General features: G+C 43.6%; 1 protein-coding gene across 5 annotated transcripts; it reads left to right on the top strand.

Annotated features, from left to right (window-relative positions):
• The first annotated feature begins 3,315 nt into the window (after positions 1-3,315).
• LOC100680462 (retinal homeobox protein Rx) lies at positions 3,316-19,492 on the top strand. 5 transcript variants are annotated; one of them, XM_031924293.2, is made up of 4 exons: positions 3,316-3,689; positions 10,035-10,303; positions 15,192-15,279; positions 17,440-19,492. In XM_031924293.2, the coding sequence occupies exons 1-4, from the start codon at positions 3,617-3,619 to the stop codon at positions 17,985-17,987; spliced, it is 978 nt and encodes a 325-aa protein (XP_031780153.1). In that variant the 5' UTR covers positions 3,316-3,616; the 3' UTR covers positions 17,988-19,492. The 5 variants fall into 5 exon arrangements, with proteins under 5 accessions (XP_031780153.1, XP_031780154.1, XP_031780155.1 ...); XM_031924294.2 differs by having other exon boundaries at positions 10,056-10,303; XM_031924295.2 differs by having other exon boundaries at positions 10,059-10,303.
• The last annotated feature ends 3,770 nt before the right edge of the window (positions 19,493-23,262 follow it).

A 23,262-nucleotide genomic window follows, 5' to 3' on the forward strand; every position in this document is an offset into this window, starting at 1 on the left:
CCTGTGCGTGCGTGGGTGGAGGATGTTTTCCAAGGTTGCAGCGTGCGGTTTTGCGCGAGCGCGGCTGCGTTAGTTTTTTAAATGCGCGCGCGCTAATGGCGCTGCTTTGGCTCTTTTAAGATATGCATGAGCTTTTACATAGGGAAAGTAAGTGTAATAAGCTGCACACGGAGAGAGATTTGTTAAAGAATTTCGTTTGATTGTTGCAATACTCGCGTTTTAATGGTTTGAGAACGTGCTTTCGCAACGCTACAAGCACTTATACGTACAGTTTGTCTTCGAGGCCTCAGCCAATGTTCAGAAAAAAATATCGTTCGTATCCCTCTAGTCACCGATCCATCCCATTAGCGTATTAGAATCGCGGCGCGTCCCTCGTAATCCCATATTCTGCACCGCATCCGGAGTGTCTTGCGATTTTCGTCGCTGGAAATCGGGCGACAAGTGTAAATTACCGGCACAGGTATTTCACCGGCCGTCGTTGCCGACAATCCGTCGCCAAAAATGTGTACAAGCGTGTAATGCATTAACGAGCGGGAAGTACCCGAAGATTACGTTGTCTAGCTGCAGATTCTCGAGATGTAGATACGCGCCGTAGACGCAGTGCCTAATGCACGGGAATTCCCCGCGCGCGGACGATGGCGGGTGTATACGAGAGCCTTATGCTAATGGGGCTTTATTATGGGGGCACAATAAAATCGCATTATTGTCGGACTCTTGACGTGCGCGCAGGGACTGCAGTAATAAAATTAAGCTCATTACTGGGGTATACTATAAGCACTGGACGCTCCGAATTTCGGTAAAAGGCTGAGAGAGGACAAGTGCAGCGACAGTTTATTGCTCGTACTGAGACGGTCTTTTCGAGCGGCGCGGGTGCATTATGCAACGGCACTATTTTTAAGCCGGCGCAGGCTCAGACAGTTTTTGAGTTTTACACTCTTTTCTTCGTAGGCTATATCAGGGTTTGCGACGCGTTTCTTGGTTGCAAGGGACATTGTCTTCTCTTAATGACTTTTTCTCCGGAATTCTTTTGGCAGAGGTATAACTTGGTTTTTAATACGCGGAATAGTTTAAAAACGAGGTACAATTATTTAATCGTTTGAATTTAACTATACTTTATCGTCACAACGGTTTATTATATTTTTTACATTCATTATAGGATAATTTTGTGTAGACTTCTCCATGTTTAGGTCAATATATATATATATATATATATATATATATATATATATATATATATATAAAATAAAAACGAAGGTGAGAGTCAACCCTGGTAAAAATTATAAACAAAACAAACATCTTCTTTCTTGCGACGTTTCGTCCATGGTTTAGGATCTTCTCAAGTCATTCATTAATAAAAAAAAATCAATCACGTTTAACCGTTAACAATAACATTAAATATGTGAATTTCTAATTTTAATTTTATTAAGATCCTAAACCATGGACGAAACGTCGCAAGAAAGAAGATGTTTGTTTTATTTATAATTTTCACCAGGATTGACTCTCACCTTTGATTTAATTATATGTATTCACGTTCATTATAACTAGGCGTATAAAAAATAAATTTTTTTTCGCATGCAGAAATGTTTTCTTGAATTTTCACATTTTTACAAAACTGAAAATGTTTACACACACCACCAACAACAACACCAACAACCGAATAAAAAAATCCACCTTCTCGAAAACGCAAACTGCCATACCGGCGTATAAGCAGAGCGAGAGTTTTCTGCTTCTCTTCTATACAGCCCGGATTAGCATAAGGTGCGGAACGAAAACGACGAGCGCCACTGGCTCGTCCACTAATATACGCGTATACGTATACACTTTCGCGCTGACCGGCAAAAGTAGAGGTGTTGTCTTAGAATAAGCGAGGATAATCATAAGCAAATTTTCTTTCCCGCTCGCTGAGGAAAACTCGTGGCGGTAGCGACGTGCTCCGACCTCGTTTTTCGCAATTATCTCCGGGGGGTCGTCGTGTCCGCCTCGGTCAAATATAAGACGTTCTCGCAAGCATAAACGCGCGCTTATATACCTGCGCGAGAAGCTGAGTTTTGCGCGTTTTCGGTCTGGCACCTGCCCCTTATACGCGTAATTCTCTCGTCGGGAGTTGGGTTTTCCCACTTCCGCTGCGGATTTTAATGCTGGTTAAGTAAACGAACTTTAATTTTTTTCTCTCGAATTATGTTGACTATTGTTACGCCGCTAGAATTTTGTACGAAATTCGCGCGTGCAGATCGCTTGAGAGGAAAATTTGAAAGGAGCGAGACTATTGCAGCCGCGCTATCATTATTATTTGCACTATAGAGTTTGGGGAATCTTTACTGCGCGTAACCCCTGGTATATAAGTCCTTTAGCGTCCGCTTCATCAGTTCAAATTGACAGCGCTTGTCGAGACTCTATTTTCTGCATTAGGAACGATTGGTCCTTTATTCCAGACCATTACCCCAAATTCAATTGTACTTTGAGCTTCGCATCGATAATGACGATGCTATAAGGAAGCAATTGCACTCGTGGCCTTTAAAAATTGCATGCATTTATCAAAGATAATTCCCGAATCAGAGTTCAAATTGCCAGTAGATCTATTATAAATAAAATGTCGATGTAAAGTATTTTAGTTTCGATTTGTGTTGCATCAAAGTATCATTTGGGCTTTATTCTTACTCTTGTGCATTATTTTTTGTTTAAATATTCACACAGGATAACTAAAATCAGAGATTGAAACTATTGTTTACGTAAAAGTGTTAACGGTTTAATGAAAACTCAATAACCGAAAAAATCAAAGCACATCCCTCTGCTAAGTGCCTTCGCGTCTCCTCCGACGTCTTTTCTCTCCGTTGCAGAGCCGTAAACAGCCTCATCGGTAAACGATCGCCTATACACGCGTAAAAGACACGAGCAGAGAAACTACTACACTCCCCCGCCATACATCAGGAAAATACAAAAAATCTCAGCAGTCAAAACACCTCTCCCCATACATCGTCCGGGCGAAGAAGCAAAACACGCGCGCAATAAAAAAAAAGCGAAGAAGAAGCAGCATCATCGGTGGCTAATCGGCGCATCAGGGTTAAAACGAGGCTGCGGTGCGCACACACAAACTCGCGCAGAAGTATAATATAGGTAGAGGGGGAGATCCATGTTCGCTCTCCCCGCCCAGGCTTCCATTCAACCCCTCGTGGGAGTAAGGGTCGGGGGGCGCGAGTCGAGGCTTCCATTGGCCGGCCGGCTAATATGGCGGTGTCGGCCCGAGAGACGAGGCGAGAGCACGATATAGTGGGGGTAGCGACGGCGGCGCCGATTTTAAGGGCTGCGCTGTGAGCAAGGAGAACTTAGTCAGCGTTGCGCCGTCGGCCGTGGAGATCGAAGGGACACATTGCTCTGATAGACCTCGTCGAATGCACACTGCTTTTTTCGCGTTCTTGTATTTGAGGAAGCAGAGGAGATTGAGAGAGAAAGAGAGACTCGAGGTGATTGTGTTATGAGGATCGGAGGTGCGACGACGGAGAGACAGTTTCTTTGACGGTGTTCGTTTGAGAAGAGAAGAGATAGATACGGGACGATTTTCGAGTGCTGGACTTGGTTGAATTTTCGAGTGATCCAAAGAAGCAAGTTGGCTGCTGAGATGGCGCAGACTTACAACCAGAAGAGGAACGTCTACAGCATCGACCAGATTTTAGGACATGCTAAGAACGACGGTAAGTCAATTTTACTTATATGTACATCATGGAAAATTTGTTTAACAACGCGATAATTCCTGTGAATGTTTTGAACGATTTTTAAACGCGCTGAAAGCTCGCACACGTATAACAGCAAAATCCGCACTCAGCCGCAATTATTTCTAACAACGAGTAAAATCAGTCGATTTCCAACTTTGTTATATGTATACCCCACCGCGTCATAAACCGCATAACAAAAATAAAAGCTGTATTCTAATTACGAGAAACATAAAAACTCCTGCGCAATAAACGTGTGATAATCGGCGAGGCATCTGCAGCGCAGCTTTTAAAAGCGATATTGTCGCCGCTGATCAATACGCGTCCGCTTAATCTTTTCTCCGCGGTGTCGTGTGTGTGTGTGTGTGTGTGTGTGCATACGTATAAACGTGTGTGCAGCAAGTGCAAGCACGTGGCCGAGAGCACCCGCGCGCGCGCAGCAGAAGCCGCGTTGTACGACGTATGTTTGTAATATTACGTGGCTGTGAGTGTTGACGCGTCGCGAAATTGTATATTGGGTGTTTATTTTAGTGGACCGAGTTGTAATACTTGATACATTGTGTGAGAGACGGCGAGGTTAAATTGGGTCAGGCAGCGGGAGAAATTATTGATATGAAACGCCGTTGCGCCGGACTAGGTATATTTTTAATATTTTATTTTTAATTCGATCGTTTTAGTCTTGTTTTTTTTTAGCGAAATTGATAAACAATCTTCGAAATTTATACGTTTTCTGAATTGATAAGTTGATTGCATGATAAGAGAAAGCACTTCAATTCCTTAGGTGCTTAGTAAACTCTCTTCTTTTCTTCTCTGCGGGGAAATTGTTGGTTAAAAATGAAAAATTAAAAGTTAAAGACGAAAAACGCAGCATCAATAATACCGACGAGGCGTCGAAGCCAGAGAGACAGCGTCTACCACCAGGGAAAACCCTGTGTCAGTCTCGGCGCTAACGTAGACTATAAGCATCTAATAATCTTAATCCGGCATAAGCGGAGTATGCGGAAAATCGTGGAAATTCTGAAGCTTCTTAATGCTCTTCCGCGCACACCTGCACTGCCTCCTCTTGTCTCGTTACCTAATTGTTGATCCCATAACACGGGATCATCAGATCACTCTCGCCGTTTATCCGAAATACGTGATGATTTCTACGTCAGATATTCTGCAGCTCGCTTATCGCATACGCACTTGAAATCGTCGAACAATGTTTCCAAGCGCGTCGCCTCGCTCTTCATTTAAATAAAGCAATACTTATATGCAGTAGCCGATCCCTCGTTAATTTCGCGAAGCCCCACGGCAGAGCAAAAATTCTTAATCTCCATTAGAGCAAAAGCGAATACGGCGCGTGCGGCGCAAATTGAATGACGCTCGTGAAATCAAGAGCTGTTGCACCCCCGCGTATACGTGTATACGAAATGACTGCTGCTGCTGATGTGCTGCACGTTTGCCCGAACCCCTCGTTTGCAGCTCACAGGAGCTCTATTTAAACCCTCCAACAGGTGTAAGCAACCAGTATACACATTGGCGAGTTGCGTATGGTGCTTCACTTTTACTCTCTGTCTCTATGTGTGTTGGGGGTATTTGTGCTCGTCTTTTGTGAGGGTGTAATGTGTTTTGTATGTATATAGTAGTAGCGCGTGTTGTCGATCTATAAATTTATCAAAATCAAACGTTTGAAATAGCAAAAAAGTATTAACTAGCTCTTTCACTCGCTGAAAAATTCTTCGCATTCACTCTGTAGTAAACTAATGTTCTCGTGCGTTAAAAACAACCGCACACACACACAGGGCCAAAGAACGCAACGAACTTTTCTCTGACACAACCATTCACGCGACGAATAAATTTTTAATTTTGCGTGTGCGCGCATGCATGCCCAGATATAAGGCACATCATATACATGTGCTTTATACGCTGCGCTACTGCGGCGGCGGCGCGGATTCAATAAAAAGCAGCGGAGAACAGAGATTGGCATCGAGTGGGCAAGCCATTGTGCAGCGGCATAAAAACATTAAAATCTCTCTATTCAGGCCGGATTAGCCGTTCGCTCGATCGTCTGCCCGATGCTCTATACTCTCTCTCTATCTCTCTCTCTCTCTCTCTCTCTCTCTCTCTCTCTCTGCAGGCTTCTTATTTTGCCTTCGTGTGTGTGTACGCGAGCGTGTGCATGTGAACGCGTTATTGGCATTTAATCGTAGGGCATACGTGTGTACTCAGACCGAGATTTCTTGTTTCGCTCGGATGACATCGTTTAGTGGGAAATAGGGTTGATGATGCAGCGAATTTTCATTGTGCGCCGCGTAGCGGCAAGAATTGGCTTCTTTTGTCTCTCGTTGGTCACTTCAGGGGCTGTTATTGCCAGTCTGTCTGTTTGCTCAGTTGTCGAACTTCGTTACGGTGGGATGACTTGTATTGAAAGAATTTTTTTTCTCTAATATATTTAACGCGCGATTGACAAAGAAGAAAAATCGTTGTTAGTAATTAGGTTCAGCGACATTTGACGCGGACTATACGTAGACTCGGGCGCATAATCTGCAGCACATCTGGCTGGTACATGATTGAAGGGAAAGGGAAGTGCGTGTACGTCCGTTAACACTAGGCTAAAGCGGACTAACGTTACAAATCAATCGAATTTGCTCAACACCAAACGTTTAGTCTCCGTTGATTGAAATTCCCGGAATTGAATTACGTTCCCATCCCAGACGCTTTGTTACTACCATAAACGATATTTCTTTGACTTGTATTTTTTCTCAAACTATAAAAGCTACTGAATATATGCATCATTAGTATCTTAGCTCTCGCGAGAGAATTACACAACGAATTATATAATAACCTAGCGCGGAAATTCGGAAGTTAACAACGCGAGCTCACATCTCGTCTGGCCAGGCATTATAAATTTACGCATATGCGCAGGCGAATAGCGCGTAATTATATTACTAGCGAACATATTGAAAACAGTCCGCGCGCGCATACGCGCGCGGCCAAAAGTACATTTCGAAGCTTATTTCAAAGCGGCATTAGCGCGTTATTATGCGCCGAATCGCGCGCTCTCTCTCTCTCTCGAACTCTAAGTATTCGACTAATTAGTTTAAACGAGCGCGTGCCCGCAATTTCGTATACACACTCACGCGCATATTTTGAAGCCCTTCCGCGGCTCGTTTGCGTTGTGGAAATCAACTTTGCCGCGATGCGCGCACGCATATACACGCATATAGCTTTTTGAAAACCTAACTTTTGACGAGCTATAATTTCGTTGCTATTCGCACAGCCGCGAATCATTAACGCCGCGCACGTGTATGCAGGTATAAAGAAAATATCGCAGGGCGAAAAGAGAAAAGGATTCGGGGAAAATACGCGCGAGTAAAGAGCGAAGAGACGCAAGCGGAATTCGCGGAATTAAAATTTCCAAAATTGTTTTTAATAAAAATTATTCGTCTCTGCGATGTGCCATGCACGTGCGCATCTTCTACGGGAATTTAATAGCGTTTTCTCTTGCGTGCCCGCGTAGATATATTTTAAATTAAAAGCTCAACTTTTTCAGAGGATTTTAATAATATCAAAAGGGACTTCAAGTATGTATATACATTTAATCGCGATTTTTCATTTCGCTTTGCGTGAGTTTGCTTGAAACGTTTTGCGAATTCCCGCGCGTTTTACAGCTCTCGCGTGCGTGTGTTGTCCTTTGACAAACACCGAATTACGTATACACTCGTGTACTTGGAAGCGTGTATTTTTATGAGTCGGAAGAGGATTCATTCAATTCACTCTTTTAATAATGAGTATAGTGCGCGTTACGAAAATTGATTCGTAGAAATGTTGGGGCTTTACATAAAAATGGCTTACCCGCGGAATAACGTTTTGAAGAAAATTATAAAGTTATAAAGAAGAAAACAAATGAGAGCAAGTATGTAGGTAGAGCTATGAAATAAAATTTCAAATGTAATTACAGTATATAGAGAGAAAAATTCATCGACGACGTTTAACGCTTATTAGCGATTGACGAGCGATCAATGAAAGCGAAATCGAGAGGAGAGGATTCTTTGAAAGCCTCGGGTAGAAGGTAAAGAGGCGTTCTCGGTTATTACAGCTCATCGCAAAGAAGCTAAATCCTTCATCATAATTATTGTGCCTGCTTCGAGCTTTTTCTCTCGCTTCTTTCGTTTTTTTTTCTTTATCTGCCATGTACTCGGCGACGTAGCAAAGAGAATATTTTTCCGTTTTCCGATACCAGAAAATCAGGGATTATACGCCGGTGTGGAGGAAAGTATCTTATTACGTGACATTTAACGTTTTCTTTTTCGTGACGCGCATTCGGTCGATCTGCTGTGAAAGAAAAGCGTCGAGGATGCAGTAGACTTTAATGCGCATTAAAGAAGTATTGATTAACGAGCCTCGGTCCGATCGAAATCGTTTATTACAGATTCAGTCGTCGGCGAGTTTTCTTTTACTTTGTTCGATATTAAATGAAATTATTGTTGTTGTCGATGGTATGATTGCATTATTCGTTAACAACATATAAGTTTTTCGGGTGAAACAAGTCGTTATAAAATAACAAAGTTGAAAAATACATACATAATTCAACGCTGTTTTGAAAAAAATAACACGAATTCGAAGCACCAACTTCAAGAAAAACATCTTTAATCGTCGCGTATATAAAGCGCACATAAGTATATAACCGTATTAAACGCGGCGCGCGTAAAACCTTCTTACTTATTGCCTTTCCTCGATAAACTTGTCGCTCTCGAGGCGAGCAGCTCCACTCTGTGAAGTGGATTTTCCTCGGCGGCCGCCTCTTCCTAAAGAAAAAGATTCGCCTCTGCACATCCACGCGCCGACAACTGTCACGTATACTTCTCCTTCGTCGGGCGAACTATGCGATGAGAAAAAAAGGGGAAAGAGAGAAAATAAAAGAGGAATATTCTCGTGTGCAGCAGTTCGTTCTATATCCGAGCCGATCGCCGATACTTTGCTCGTTAGTTTTGTTTTCTCGGCGGGGCTTTGCTCGAATTTTTTTATACGCCGACAACGGACTCGATGCAGTCGCGTATTATAAAGTAGATAAAGGATATATTTGGATAGAACTGCGACTGCATGCGACTGGAAAGGGGCAATATAGCTGTGAGAATATACGGGATATTATATTGATTCGCCTTTTATTTTCGTGGCTGTTTTGTATGGAAGGTTTTCCCTTTTTTGGTTCAATAATATAGGGTAGAATATTTATATTTCTAATTAAACCGTCTGTTTTCGAAAGTTACGAGCAAGTCTTCCGAGGATCATAACATGCCAGAGTCTCCAGCGTAGGAAACGGCAAATTCATAAATATTTCCTAAAAACAGAGTAGTCGCACGAAAAGTCCGCAACGCGAGAAGAAAAACAGTCGAGCATCCATACGCACTGGCAAAAAAGAAAACAAGCGCAGCGAAAAACAGACGCACAAAAATCGCCAATAGATATTCGCTAATCGCCGCGCCGGAAAAAGCGCGCGCACGCGTATATACACTTGCGCCGAATCTCGAGCTTTTTCGAGGTGGGTGGAGGAAGCGACGGGCCGTAAAAAAAAGCTCTCTCTCTCTCTCTCTCTCTCTCTCTCTCTCTCGCGAGGCTTAAAAATTGGCAAATCCGTCGATCAGACATCATCGATGAGCGCGAATCGAGAGACACGGTATATAGTGGCGTGTTGTGTGGGGCTTAAAAAACATCGCGCAAAATTCGATACGTGAAAACTCCCGATGTTTTATCGCGCATGTTGTTTGCTCCGACGTTGACTTTGCTGAATTTTTCCCGAAAGCGCTCCGAGCTTGTATTGTTTGTTTTCGGCGTTAAATATACGTCGCGTTGTAATGGAAATTAACCGAATTATTGATGTTCGATTCTCGGTATCGAAGGCTTTACACTCGCACTCGGTGATTTCGACACTCGCTCGGCATACCACATGAGACTTCGCGTCAGTTATTGTTTCGACCCGATTGAGCCATCAGTGCGTGCGTTCGGGTATTTCGCTTGTCTTGCGTTTATTCTAATATCAAAAAGTGCTCTATCAAACTCTTCCCTCGCAATGGCCTGTGCCTGTCATTCCTTCTCTATAGCTCGGATTTTGGGTTTGTCCTGTGTCGGAAATTCGAAAGATCACATCGATCCTTACAGCGCATACGATTCCTCGGGCGATGAAAATGACTTTACCGAAAACGAAAGCGCAACGATGGAATTCGCGGAAAGTGACGTAGTCTTCATCGTGTGTACGCCAACGATCGTTCAAGACTTCACCAGCGAAAGTACCGTATATAGAAAAATCATCTCCAATCGATTTAAAAATCGATCCATTAATAATAGATCATGCAACTCCACCTCCAGCAGACACAGTTGGCGAGCCCGGTGACACGGAGATCGGTTTGAGCGACCATCAGATCGGTGACGGCCTCAACGACACCCTGGATCTCAACGAATCGGACAGACCGCGAAAAGTGAGACGATCCAGGACGACCTTCACCACTTACCAATTGCATCAACTCGAGCGAGCCTTTGAGAAGACACAGTATCCCGATGTTTTTACGAGAGAAGAACTGGCTATGAGTCTCGATCTTTCTGAAGCCAGAGTTCAGGTGAGTCATTGTTTGTATTCTGTAGAGAATAGTACATTGAATGAAGAGTTTGTTATGGATTGTACTTCAAGCAATACGACGCTGTCAACAATAGAATCGATTCCCTCTAGATAAACAAACTCTTTTCTCAATGGGCCCAATGCCAAATTCGATCATAGTACGCGAAAATGTTCCACACGCGGTAAGAATTCTGAAAGTAGATTACCATCACGTATCATTGATTATTGAAAAACATAATTAAAAACACAAAATTAACACAAACAAAAAAAACCGTCAATGCAGCATCGTCTTTCCCACAGCTCACCTTCTCCCTTATATCCTTTCTCACTCCCTCTCAGTCCAGCCACTGCGAGCAAGCCTCGCTCGCCACTCAACTAATTACAGTCCATTGTTCTGCAATCCGTTTTTTCCCTCGCTCAGCTGTCGTCTCTCTCTCTCTCTCTCTCTCTCTCTCTCTCTCTCTCTCTCTCTCTCTCTCTCTCGCTCTTTCTCTCGGTAATTTCTCCGGCGGCGGCGGCGGCAGCTCCTGAGCGGATTAATCATTGCGAGCGCCCTCCGTCAAACACTTTGTTATTATCGCGGAAAAACGCGCACTTTCTTTTTGTCGACGTTATGGAAATTACGAGATTACCCGTGTGTGTGTGCGCTAAAGTGTACTCTTAGCCGGATCTACCTCGAGGAGTCTCAATTATAAACGCACGCTGCTGCTGCCGCCGGGAAATTAAGTCTACAGAGAAATTTAATCAGCGGAATTGTGTTTTGCTCTTTTCGGGATTAAGGGACCAGTGGCGATCTGTACACGGTAGTGCGCGATTAAGCAATTAGCCGTGACTGAGATTTTGCGATTTTTTTTTCACTATATCATAAAATTTGAGAATATTTATATGCGCGAGCTTTATTCGATTGCGAGCGAGGATAAAAACGAATATTTTCGATGACGTCGACGCTCGTTATAAAACAAATCCGTCATACTTTTATCCTTGACGAGCGATTCGATATTTTCAATCACCCGGGCGCGCGCTTGATTAATACAATAATGGCTCCCGGGTCCCCGTATGCATTTTTCGAATTAACGTGCGCTCGCATATTCATAACAGGCTCATCAAAACGCGATGACCATCGGAAGAATCATCCCGGTGGAGAGAAAAAAAATTCTCTCGCGACTTTTTTCCCCACATCATCCTGCCGATACATAAACATCGCTCGCAATTAAAACGCTTTATCCTTAATTTTCCGCGAATCTGCAATTAGAGATAATTTCGTTTCGCGATGCACATACGCATGGCCAGCTCGCGCGTAAGCCGACAGCTCTCATCGTCGTTGGCAGAAAAAAGCGAAACGAAATTAACGAAAAAGAAATATAAAAAAAAATCCCTCTCACGCGCTCCCGTGTGTTTCGTTCGCGATTTATAACATTTTGTAAAAGTCTCGCACTCCCCCGCGTCGATGTTGTTTGCAATTTAATCCTTTCACTCGCGCGCGCTCGCGCTCTACGGAAATTTCGACGAATCTCGCGCGTGCGCGGGGCACGAAAAAAAATGAAATAAAACATCTTTTTTTTTTAATCAACAGTCCTCTCGCTCTCTCTCTCTCTCTCTCTCTCGCAATATACATTCAATCGAATATCGCTCGGACGTCGGGGAAAAAATTGCCCCCTCGCGAGAAAAAACTGCGTAAATAAAATAAAAGCGCTCTGCCGCAGCGCTGCTGGAAAAAATGTCGAAAAAACAAATTTCGCGCTGCTGCTGCAAAGATACGCGTATAGAGAATCGTCGTGGTGATGCTCGCCATGTAGATGTATAGTATATGGACGCGATATGTGACGCGCGGGCTTTATGCGTATAAAGGTGCGGTACAGTGTCGCATAATAGAGAGGCCATTTTCGGACGGGAAATGGCACCGACAATGGTTAAATAGCCTCCTTCTGTACTTTTCTATATCGCTGGAAAATTGGTTACTCGATTAGCCCAGCGGCCGGCGTCGACACCCTTTCTCTCCTTCTTTATTCTCGCTTCGTTGCGGACAGAGAAAGCTGGATATCGCTGGGGACAAAGTGTACGGTAGCTTCGAAATAAAAAAAGATCTCGCTGAAATCGTCTGATTTCTTCGAGTAAAAATATGTGAGTGTAATCCGAAAAGGGACGACACAGAGCGTGCGAGTGACTCCGCGCATCGCACACACACACACACGGCCACACCTATGCGTGACAGATAGAGAGAGTAGTCCTGGTGGGCGTAAGGAGAAAGAGATGGAGAGAGAGAGAGAGAGAGAGAGAGAGAGAGAGAGAGAGAGAGGGAGAGAGAGAGAGAGCGAGAGCATTCCGATTGGGGCCATTGTGGCGGGGCTGTCGCGCGACAATGCCGTGGCAATTGGCCGTCGCTCGACAAAACCGCTAAATGATCCGGGGGTGCTGTACGCGAGCGAGCGCGCTCGCGCGCGGCCACTTTATTTCAATCTAGGAAATCCTGGCTACCAATTTCAGACGCGAAATTACCCCATTTTTCGGGCATTAACGGTTACGAGCGCCGATCGATCGTATGCAGCGCGGCGCAAATGGACGGCTTTCCGGTTCGCTCATTCTCTCTCTCTCTCTCTCTCTCTATGTACCCATACACGACCATTTTATCTCGACGCTCGGGCACTTTGTGTATCTTTGTCTCGGTGTGAATGGGACGACTGCCGGCAAATTATCGGTGCATACGTTTCCGCGCGTGTACGCGTCGCGGGGATTAGCTTTGATAATTTTTCGGGTATATTCGACAAATCGCTGCTAATGCGTGGGCGGCGCGTATGCATAAGCCGATATATAATTCGCTCTCGCGCGGTTCGAAAGGATTTTTCAATTTTAATATACGTATACGAAAATAGCGATCTCTCTCGATCGGCGTAAATGTAAATCGGCAATTTAATAATAATCATCCCGTGCGAGCTCTGCACCGCTTCAAAAGAGCACAAAAGCAATCGACTTACGTGCGGAGAGTTGCCCCGCTCGCATACTGCACACACGCGTGTTCTTGTCGTCGGTGAATGGGCAGAAAAAAAGGACTTATCGCGGCGATTCTCTGTGTGTGTATGTGTGCTCCCTTTCCGCGTCGTCTAATAGCGGGCCGCGTGTGGAGGTACGAGATCGAGTGGCTCAATTAATCGGGCGTTAAATCGATCGACACTGCGCTACTCCGTTGTATGGTCGTCGCGAGGTTACTGGTTGTCTGTGCAGGGAGAGATGGGGGAAGGAAGGGATTAGAAGATAGCGTTTGTACCGTCGTTTTTTTTAATAATTGTTGTTATCAGGTTTGAAGTGACCGAGCAATATTCGAGTCTAATAGCGATCTTAAAAATCAACACGGGAAGAGAGAAGCTCGATCCTCTTTTGAAAGTTAAGCAATACCGCAAACAAACTCCTTAACAACCAGCTAATCATCCCTTCCCCTCGTTCTCTCCGCAACCCCTATATAATACACGTCACAACTACCTATATTGACCCTCGAGCTTAAAACCCGGCAAAAAAGCCAGAGAGCTCTACACGACGATTTCCAAACCAGCAACACGACACGATACACCTCTTCTCGTCTGAACGAACACTATTCAATATCTCGCTTACACCTATAGCGCGACTATAGACGCGGACAATGGACCGCTGTGTGCGCGAACTCGGCTGGAAATCGAGAGATTCTCTCTCTCTCTCTCTCTCTCTCTCTCTCTCTCTCTCTCTCTCCTCGTCTCGAGTCTCGGCCGCTCTGTTCCGAGGAAATCAGGATAATTGTTATAACAATTAGCTTAATCAGCCTCGAGGGAGAAGGCTTTTGTTCAAGGAGTCGAGAGCACATCATCCGGCCACGCGTGCGTGTGTAGGTGTATGCTGCTGCTCTCAAGGATTCACGGAAGAGCTGCGGGAGAGAGAATCTTTGAGGAGGAGGGACGCTGGCGTATAATCGTCTTTGGCTGCAGAGAGTGAATAATAGGGACGTTTTTAATCCGCGTAATATTGAAATTTTGGCTTCGAGGAGAAGATCTGCATGAGGATTGTTATTCGTAGAAGAGGAATTTAATGGAGTTTAGCTTTTCGCGAAATATTATATTTGTGCAGCTCTTGACCTTATTGCATACAGGACGACCATTGTTATGGAGCTGCTAGGTTTAGATTTTCAAACTTGAAAAACTCACGACCTTCGCTCCACAACGCGGTGCGGCTTCGAGGATGTATATATAGCGTCTAGCCAGACTAGACTGCGAAATGCGCGCCGTGACTTAATCGTCGGTAACCGAGCGAGCAAGAGCGAGAGAGAAAGAGAAGTCGGGCGTGTTGCGGTGGCGTACCGTCCATTCAGGAGCGCTTAAATAATTAACAGCAATTAAGCAATTGAATCTCGTCGCGCCGGGCCCTTTCCAGACGCTGACTCCCTTAATTCAACGGCCCTGAGTCTCTGCGGCCGGGGTTACACGTATATAGCACACACCTACCAGCACTGCATTCAATTCGATTGCGCGCAAGACAGCTCTCTTGTGCCGTACTGCGCTGCCGCAGTAGAGATGCGACCGGATACGTATCGGCTTGGGACTTGATGAAATTGGTCGGTGATTATTCTACGTGTATACATATATATATATATATATATATATATATATATATATATATATATATATATATATATATATATATATATATATATATACACACACATATATATATATATATATATATAGTTGGAATTTTTTCTTCACGAATATAATACGAACGTCCATCAATAATCAATGATATGTACGCACGTTACATACGCGCGAACGACTCGAATACCACAGAGTCGTATTTACCCGCGACAAAAGCGGGCTTCGCATTACAAACGATCCTCTCACTAACCAGCCGTGTCTACATGTTTTGGGTTCCAGGTGTGGTTTCAGAACCGTCGGGCCAAGTGGCGCAAGAAGGAAAAGGCCCTGGGCAGGGACACCAGCTTTATGCACGTCGAACAAGCCGGTAAGTAGTTAAGACCTTTTTTAATCCGACGCGCGGTATCCCGCCGCTGCGGCGCCGATTCGTAGAAGTAGCTTCCCTTTGTGAAATCGATATATACACAAACAGAGTTTGCTTCGTTGAAAATGTTAAAATTTTTTTTCATTGCGTATAATACGCTACATAACGCAATATCAAGCGCATCGGGATTGCGATCTGCGCGAATGTCGACCGAGGTCAATTAATGCACCGGCGGGATTTGTTTCTTGTATGCGGCCGTGCATTATGCGGTCGTATAGCGGAGTATTACCACCTGATGAGGAGACGATAATTTATTTACGAAACACTAAGGGAGAAAAAGCTTGATATAAGCGCAGCTATTCGCTATGACAAATATTGATTCAGGGTATTGTACGTTTACGCGAAGGCAGATATAATAAACCTTGTGTGTTAAATTGCGAGGATAAAATGCAAGTTGCTTTATACCTGTTAAAAAATAATCATCGAAAAACCAGAAAAAATAATATAACGCTCGTTATTATTAATCCTAATCAGGGCAAACGTACGTATAGCGCGTGCAAATAATCCTTTGATTGCGCTTTATTGCGGCCTTCATAACGACTAAACACACGCACGCACACATCACGGTTAAATTTTCGTCGCCGGGAAATTCCATAACGATTCCCCACAACTAATTTCCTTAACTCGATTTCTCGTTCGCACGCCAACTAAATAGCGGGCCTCGGCTACAGGCCAACGGAATAGATCTCGCCGATAGACGAACACGTGAAAAAAAATAAAGTTTCCATCCATCGACGACGAGGACGATTCCGGACGTTAAATTGAAAAATTCATCGAAAGGGAGCGCGCGACGCACGCAATGAAAAAGAAAAAAAACGAAGCGGACACAATACACGCACTTGCCGCACGATAGGAGGGAGGGTGATCGGTATCGTTGGGTGGACTGAGATAAGATCCGGCACAATTACGCCTAATTTCAGCGGCGCGACAAGCATCGGCCAATCAGCGTCTCTTTCACCCCCTTCGTGTACCTACGTGTGTTTGTAGATATAGATACACGGTATACCTCGAACGGACGGATAAAAGGTTGCGCGTCCTGCATGTTTCATTAGCTGGCGCGCGTTAAACAGCCAATTTTTTCGTCTCTTTCGGCCCGTTTTTTTTCCACGAGGAGCTTTTTATTTTCGTGTGATACACGTACACGATGCATATAGTAGACATCTACATTATACATATAGGCGCGCACGCGCTGTTTGGACTTTGTCGCACGACGTGTGTACAGGTTCATTAGAGCTGCGGCGAGGGTGTATAGCGTTAGCTTTCATTTGGTTAATTTATGGCTTTTCGAATTTATACACCCGCCGCGACGTAATTTTCCGTTGCGGCGGCGGCTCGTTTATGTTTGTCCGCGGGTGTATATAAAAAAGGATCAATCGCGAAATATAATGATATGTCGCGCTCGCTTGCGCACGCGGATTACGCGATTGTGTCGCGTGCTCGCAATCAGTTCGATATTTACCCGCGTGTTTCAAGTTCTAAATGTGTTTATTGACGCGGATTCGCGAAGCTATTGTCTCGTCGTTGCATATTGTTCGAGCGGGATGCGGGCACAATAACGGGAGGAAATGTGTATGCGTGTAACGTCTAAATCTATCGGTAAACATTGTTGCCGCGTATGTACGTGTGTACATGTGTGATTATACGTGAAAATTACTTGTAGAAAGTAATTACGTGAAATTGGTGCTATTGTGTTGGGCTTCTTTTTGGTCGGGTGGCGCGGTGCGGTGCGGTCATTCGAACGAACAAAGGCAAAATTGATAACGCGTTTGAAAGGCAGAGACTGCAAATCTAAAATTATTCGTTTGTCACGCAGTGCCGCAATTAACGCACACATGTTCGCCCTTATCGTTTTACGTCATCGCATTGTACGTATACGTATGCCTAATACAATGTAGATCGCGGTAATTAAGTAACCGAAAAAACCACATCGAGTGTACGTTGAATGGAATTACTTTTTTTTATTTCTTTCTTGCGTATAGTAACACGCGAATTGCGTTTTCAGTCCACGTTTACGTCACCGGACCGAAAAATTTGTAAAAAAGATAATTAAGCAATGTCGACCCAATATCTAATCAGTTCCTCCTCTCTTCTTATCTGTTCCAGGCGTAAATGAGCTCTCGCTTCACGCTCACCTACTGCAAACGGCCAGCGGTCTCCCGGGCGGTGCTGGCCCCGACTCGGCCGGCGGTCACGCGGCAGCCAACGCCTTCCCCTGGTTCATGCCGCCGATGTTCCCACCACCGTGGTCGACCACCGCGGCGCCAAAACTACCGCACATCCAGGCCTTTCTCTCGCAGTACTGCATGGGCCTACCTTTCCAGAATCTGGCCGGTATTGGTCTACCCGGTGTCGTCGGCCTCGGTTCCACCGCAGGAGCCGTAGGTGGAGGCGCGTCTTCGCCTCTGAGTCATCACATCGCTTTGGACCGTCAGCAGCAGCACTCGCCACCGCAGCAACAGCAAAGCGGATCCACGCAGCATCCGTTGAATCTGGGACTGCCTCAGAGTCTGCCGCAGAATTTGAGCAGTAAGAAGAGGGAGAGGCCGGTCGACGACGACTCGAGTTCGGATCACGAGGAGGAGAGGAGGAGACACAGCGCCCAGCTGCTCAGGGTCAAGGCGGAAGAGGCCATGTGCAAGAATGACAATTGAAGAGGGCATTTATTGAAGGATTGAGCATGGTATAGTGGTAGTATATAGTGCCGCCGCTCGACGAATGATAGATGATTTCGTTTCTTTCTTTTAATCTGCAGTTCGTTCGTTTGACACCCTTATCTTCACAAACCACTGACAATAATGCGAATATTATGACTATTATTATTATTATGCAGAGATTTGTCGCGGCACTACGAGGAATTTGGGTATAGAGAGAGAGAGAGAGAGAGAGAGAGAGAGAGAGCGCAGTCTTTTTTAATGTTACTGAAAGAAAATATGAATAATATTAATATTTATTGACAACCATTACGACGAGACGCAACCTCGTTGTAATCGATCGCAAAGCATATAAAATTTTATTTTGTACCTTTTACCATATATATATATATGGAATACAGATTAACGAACGTAAAATTCCGCTGTAGTGAAAATGTTTATATAATTGTAAATGGTTTATTAGATGATTATATTATAGTCGGTGATTATTAACATGTAAGTCAGCTACAGTCAAATCATTTAATTTAGTTTGCCAAACAATTACTGCTGAGAAAAATATCAGTGAACCTTCAAGGCTGATTTTTTCTCTTTGACTCAGATCGATGCGAAGATATACACTATAATGATCCACGCAAGAACTACTTCGTGTGTTTGTTATTTTTGCGCGGCCGAGAAGAAAGGAACAAGAATACATTTCTAAGAAGATCCGGAGATCATGATTCGTAATAGCTTTAATCGGCTTTGTCAAAATTATTCAGAGTTATTCGCAGTATTTAAAACTATGAATGTAGAAAAGTGAAGCAGAATTTTCTTAATGCAGTAAGTGTAAGATGCCTATTTCAATCCTCCAAGTGTCTTTGCAAAAAGATTTTTCTCGAATAATGACTTGTTACAAGGACGGCATTTATTATCTTATTGCATAGAAAAATTAGGTTTTCGAAAAAACTACTATTATGTTTTAATACTGATAACTAGTTTACCGCCTCGAAAACTCTTTCCACAATTAATTTTATGAGCCCAATGATTAGTTTAACGTTGTTGTTATTTTGTTGATTTTTTTGTTAAATAGATTTCAATTAGACTTTGTGCCTGAATTTATTTCATAGAATCAATCATAAAATAAACTTTTCAGCCATTCAATCAATCGGGATTTACCAGAAAAAAAATTAAAATTTATGTACAATTTAAGTCATTGAGTGAGAATTGTTGAAAGTATTCGTTAAAGCATAAGCGTCGTTTAATTAAAAAAAGATATTATAAAATATGTATCTACACGAATCTTGTAAAAAGTATTTCTTAGTTTCTAAGTAGCGAAACCGAAATGTCGGTTATTAGAGATAAATATCATAGAGAAGTGAGGCTCTCAGCGTCGGAAATCGAGTGCGATTTTGTAAGATAATATATTGTACGATATTATCATGTCATATGTGTGTGTGTAAATATGTAGGTAATTCCTTCTGCCGCGTTATACTGAGAAATACACGAACAAATATTATCAATCTAAATATTGTATCTATTTTATGAACCTTGGTTTTTTCCTTTCTGCCTTCCATTATCCCTTCCCCATCAATTATGACTTTAGATGTAATCGAAATATGTATATGCCGAACAAGCTTTATTTGATATCCAAAATTACGAGCTAACTTTATCCATGAACCTAAATTTTCGGAACTTTGTGTTAATGAAGGACAAAGTGCTTATTTTAAAAAAAATTCGTAATCAATAAGCTATACATTAACCATAAATCTTAGGCACTTTTTCATAGTAATGTATCATTAATGCTAAAACTGCCTTTTACTGCTTTTACTGCTTGGGCCGCTCATGATATTACTGCCTGAGTCTAGTTTTCTTTCGCATTGAGGCTTGTCTTCATGTGTTGACACTAATCTCTGTATAAGAGTAGAGGGTAACTTTCAGAGTTAATAAAAACGTCGAATTTCTACCCTTCCAATTCATTCTACGGATACGATTTTGGGGGAAGATATTTGTCAGCGTCGCGCTCCGACAATAAATCAGGGAAGAATCCTGTGTTATTATTAGGGACTGTTTCCTGATTTCGTCGTTATTATACTGGAAGGGGTGACAGCCGCTGTTCCCACGAGCTTCGAGCGTGCCTCAGTTGACACGTATAGATCTACTGTTTTTGTTGCCTTTTATAACGAATAATTTTGTATTTTTTATTTTATATTTATTTTATTATTTTAGATAAGACAAGTTTATTGCCATCTGTTACATATTGAAGTTGAAAGATTTCGAAATACCCTCATCATAAAAAAATTTCATTTTAAGAAAAATATCAACAAATATATAAATGTCTTATCTTTACAAGAAAACGATATTTGTTTCTCACCAGTTACCTAGAAAAACTAACGATGATTAACAAATTCGATGGGTCCATCTTAATATTCCATTCCTCAATCCTCATCATCAAAAAATTTTCAAAATGCACGCGCTCCTCTCTGAAATATAAGCCTGTTTGATCGTTGAACTTGGGGTGTGGTAATCTTGCGCGAATATTCATTTGCCTCATCGTTTTGTCGCTGCACACACAGACACACACAGTCGCGGCTTAATCTACGATTCGAAGCGCTTCCGGTGTTTCGAACGTCTGCACCGACGACACGCACAACGGCAATTACAAGGTGCCGTCAGTTTATCAGAAATTCATCCGGAGCCAGCCGTGCTTGGCAGTGTAGCGCTGGGCGACGATGAGAATGAGAAAATAAAAAAAACGTGTTATTACATGCCATTGGCGTGCGATTATTAGTCGAGCGCGAGCATCTGTTATACACCCCTGTCACCTGCAGCGACGACGACCCTCCACGTCGATCTATCTGAGCGGCGGCAATTCATCGGGTTCTTTCGATGTTTTTACTAATGCAGTTACATCGTTCCCCGATGCCTGATGACTCGTTCTGTATAACGATTTCGGCTGTTGGGACGATTAATTTCACGCGGTGTATTTAAAAAATAGAAAACGATCGAACGAATCAAACTAGCGCGTCCGCCAATATATATCCACGATCGCCACTCTGAATATTCTCCCTTTCACAAAATTCCCTGGATACATAGAGCATCGGAGCGGAAAGACGCAGCAGCATCGAGTTCCGGAAGGAAGGTTGAGAACCGCTCTCTCTCTTCTCTCTCTCTCTCTCTCTCGCGCGCGCGCGCGCACGTCGGCTACGAAGGACTATTAGATTAAAAGCAGCGCCTCTCGCGGCGGCTCGAGATCCATTAGTGCCCATTGTACCACCCCATTTGCGCCCGTTACCACCACCCTCACCTCTCTCTCTCTCTCTCTCTCTCTCTCTCTCTCTCTCTCTCTCGCTGGCTCGCTCTCCCTCAATCTCGAAGCCAGGTACTTATTCTCAATAGTAATATGCTCACTTCATACTTCCACTCCTCCCTTGCGCCTTTACTCTCTGTCTCTCTCTCTCTCTCTCTCTCTCTCTCTCTCTCTCTCTCTCTCTCTCTCTCTCTCTTACTCTCACTCTCTCGCTTATGCGTCGGGGAGATTTTTAGAGCGAGCGCACTTCGTTCTCTTTTTTAATCTTTTGTTCTCTTTTATATTCTTTCGCCTGCTACTATACTGCTGCTTCGTTCGACTATACGTGTATATATATATATGTATATAGCGCCAGGGCGTCCCCGATTTATATTGGTGTGATTGAAAGTAATTTTCCGATGCTGCGAGCTATAATTGATGGAAACTACTATTCAAGCTCGGCGAAATTGAAAATGCTCAATTGCTGGATATTAATTTTTATGGCTATTTGGCGCCATCTCTCTCCCTCCCTCTCGCCTAATAAATCGCAGAGCCGATTATTATTGGCTCGATAGCTTTGAAGGATTTATATTATACCCGATGCAAATAAAATTAAGAAATAAATCGATACTGCTTCTGCTGCAATCTAGAGAGTATACTGGCACAAAGAGGGGCTGGGATATATATTATTGTCGATAGATTCTTGTAAATAAATGAATCGTTATTAATGTTTTCCATCATATTATACACATAACTATCGCTCTAAAAGAGCAAACTCTCGTAGACTTCGCGAAATTCGCACGGCCTTATTTCGTCGCGTTGCGCGCATGCAGTAGTCTGAAAAGATTTCTCTCTCTCGCTCTCTCATATTCGACTTAGGAATCAGCGCTCGCGCGAGCATAATCACACTCTGAATGACACCAATTAGTGCATCCGCATGACTGGCGCATCAGACGTAATTCCGGCCCGTCTTTTCATTCCTCGCCTGCTAATCACCTTTTTTCACTCGGCTCGTACGCCTGCATCCCTTCTCCTATACTTCTTCTTCTTACAGCGCACCCTTTTTCTCATCATATATGCGCGAGAATCGCGCGCGTAATCGAGCTCTCGCTCTAAACACGCGTAATCATAGCAATAATCGCTATAATCGTGACAATTAAGCGCGAGAGACTAAAGAGCGTCGTCTTGCCTTTTTTCGCGCCTATTTGCGAGAAAATAGAGGGGGCCGAGGACGTGAACGGTTCATTTGCCGCTAATGCAACGCGTCTGTTTCCTGCGACTGTACACGTTTTTTTTCTGTGCGACGATTTACGATGCAAGATTTTAGCATAATATTTCCGTGTGATTCGGCGCGTTTGTTTACTTGTAAATGAGGTTTTGCGCTTAATCGAGTTTGATGGGAAAATTCAGCGAGAGCTGTGTCTCGCGGAAATTGTTTCGTCGGAACGTTCGTGCGGTCTCGTGTAAAGCCCCCCGGTATTCACTTACCATTTACCGATAATTCGGTTAACCGCAATGTTTGAGCGTAACTAAATGACTGCGCTCAATTCGATCTGATCCACGGGCACCTCGAGTCGGTTTCTGCCTCGTGGAAAACTGCAAGTTTGCAATTATCTGTAGTTTGTATACTGTTTTGGCTGGCTGATATCGAACGCTGCCATTTATATCAGAATGAAATTAAATCCGTGCATCGGTCTGGAAATCCGTTCACTGAATAAAAATCGGCCAGTATATGCACACGGCTTTGCTGTTGTAGGTACATGGGGAACAAGTTTAAGAAAAATCTCAAACAATTATTTCCTTTCGTTCGACATCGCGAAATTCCCAAACGGTCACAAAGGGCCCCCTTGTGGGCCAACACAAAAATCCACTTTCCCTCCGTCGCGCTCGCGTTGTACAACGTCGATTTCGTCGTTCGCAAGGTGCACCTCGTCGGAATCATCGACTTCTCGACTCTCCATCAAAGAATCTTTGAGAACCGGACGATTCACACGTTGTTAATCAGAGTGT

Source organism: Nasonia vitripennis, chromosome 2, assembly GCF_009193385.2.
Source record: "Nasonia vitripennis strain AsymCx chromosome 2, Nvit_psr_1.1, whole genome shotgun sequence".
NCBI lineage: Eukaryota > Metazoa > Arthropoda > Insecta > Hymenoptera > Pteromalidae > Nasonia > Nasonia vitripennis.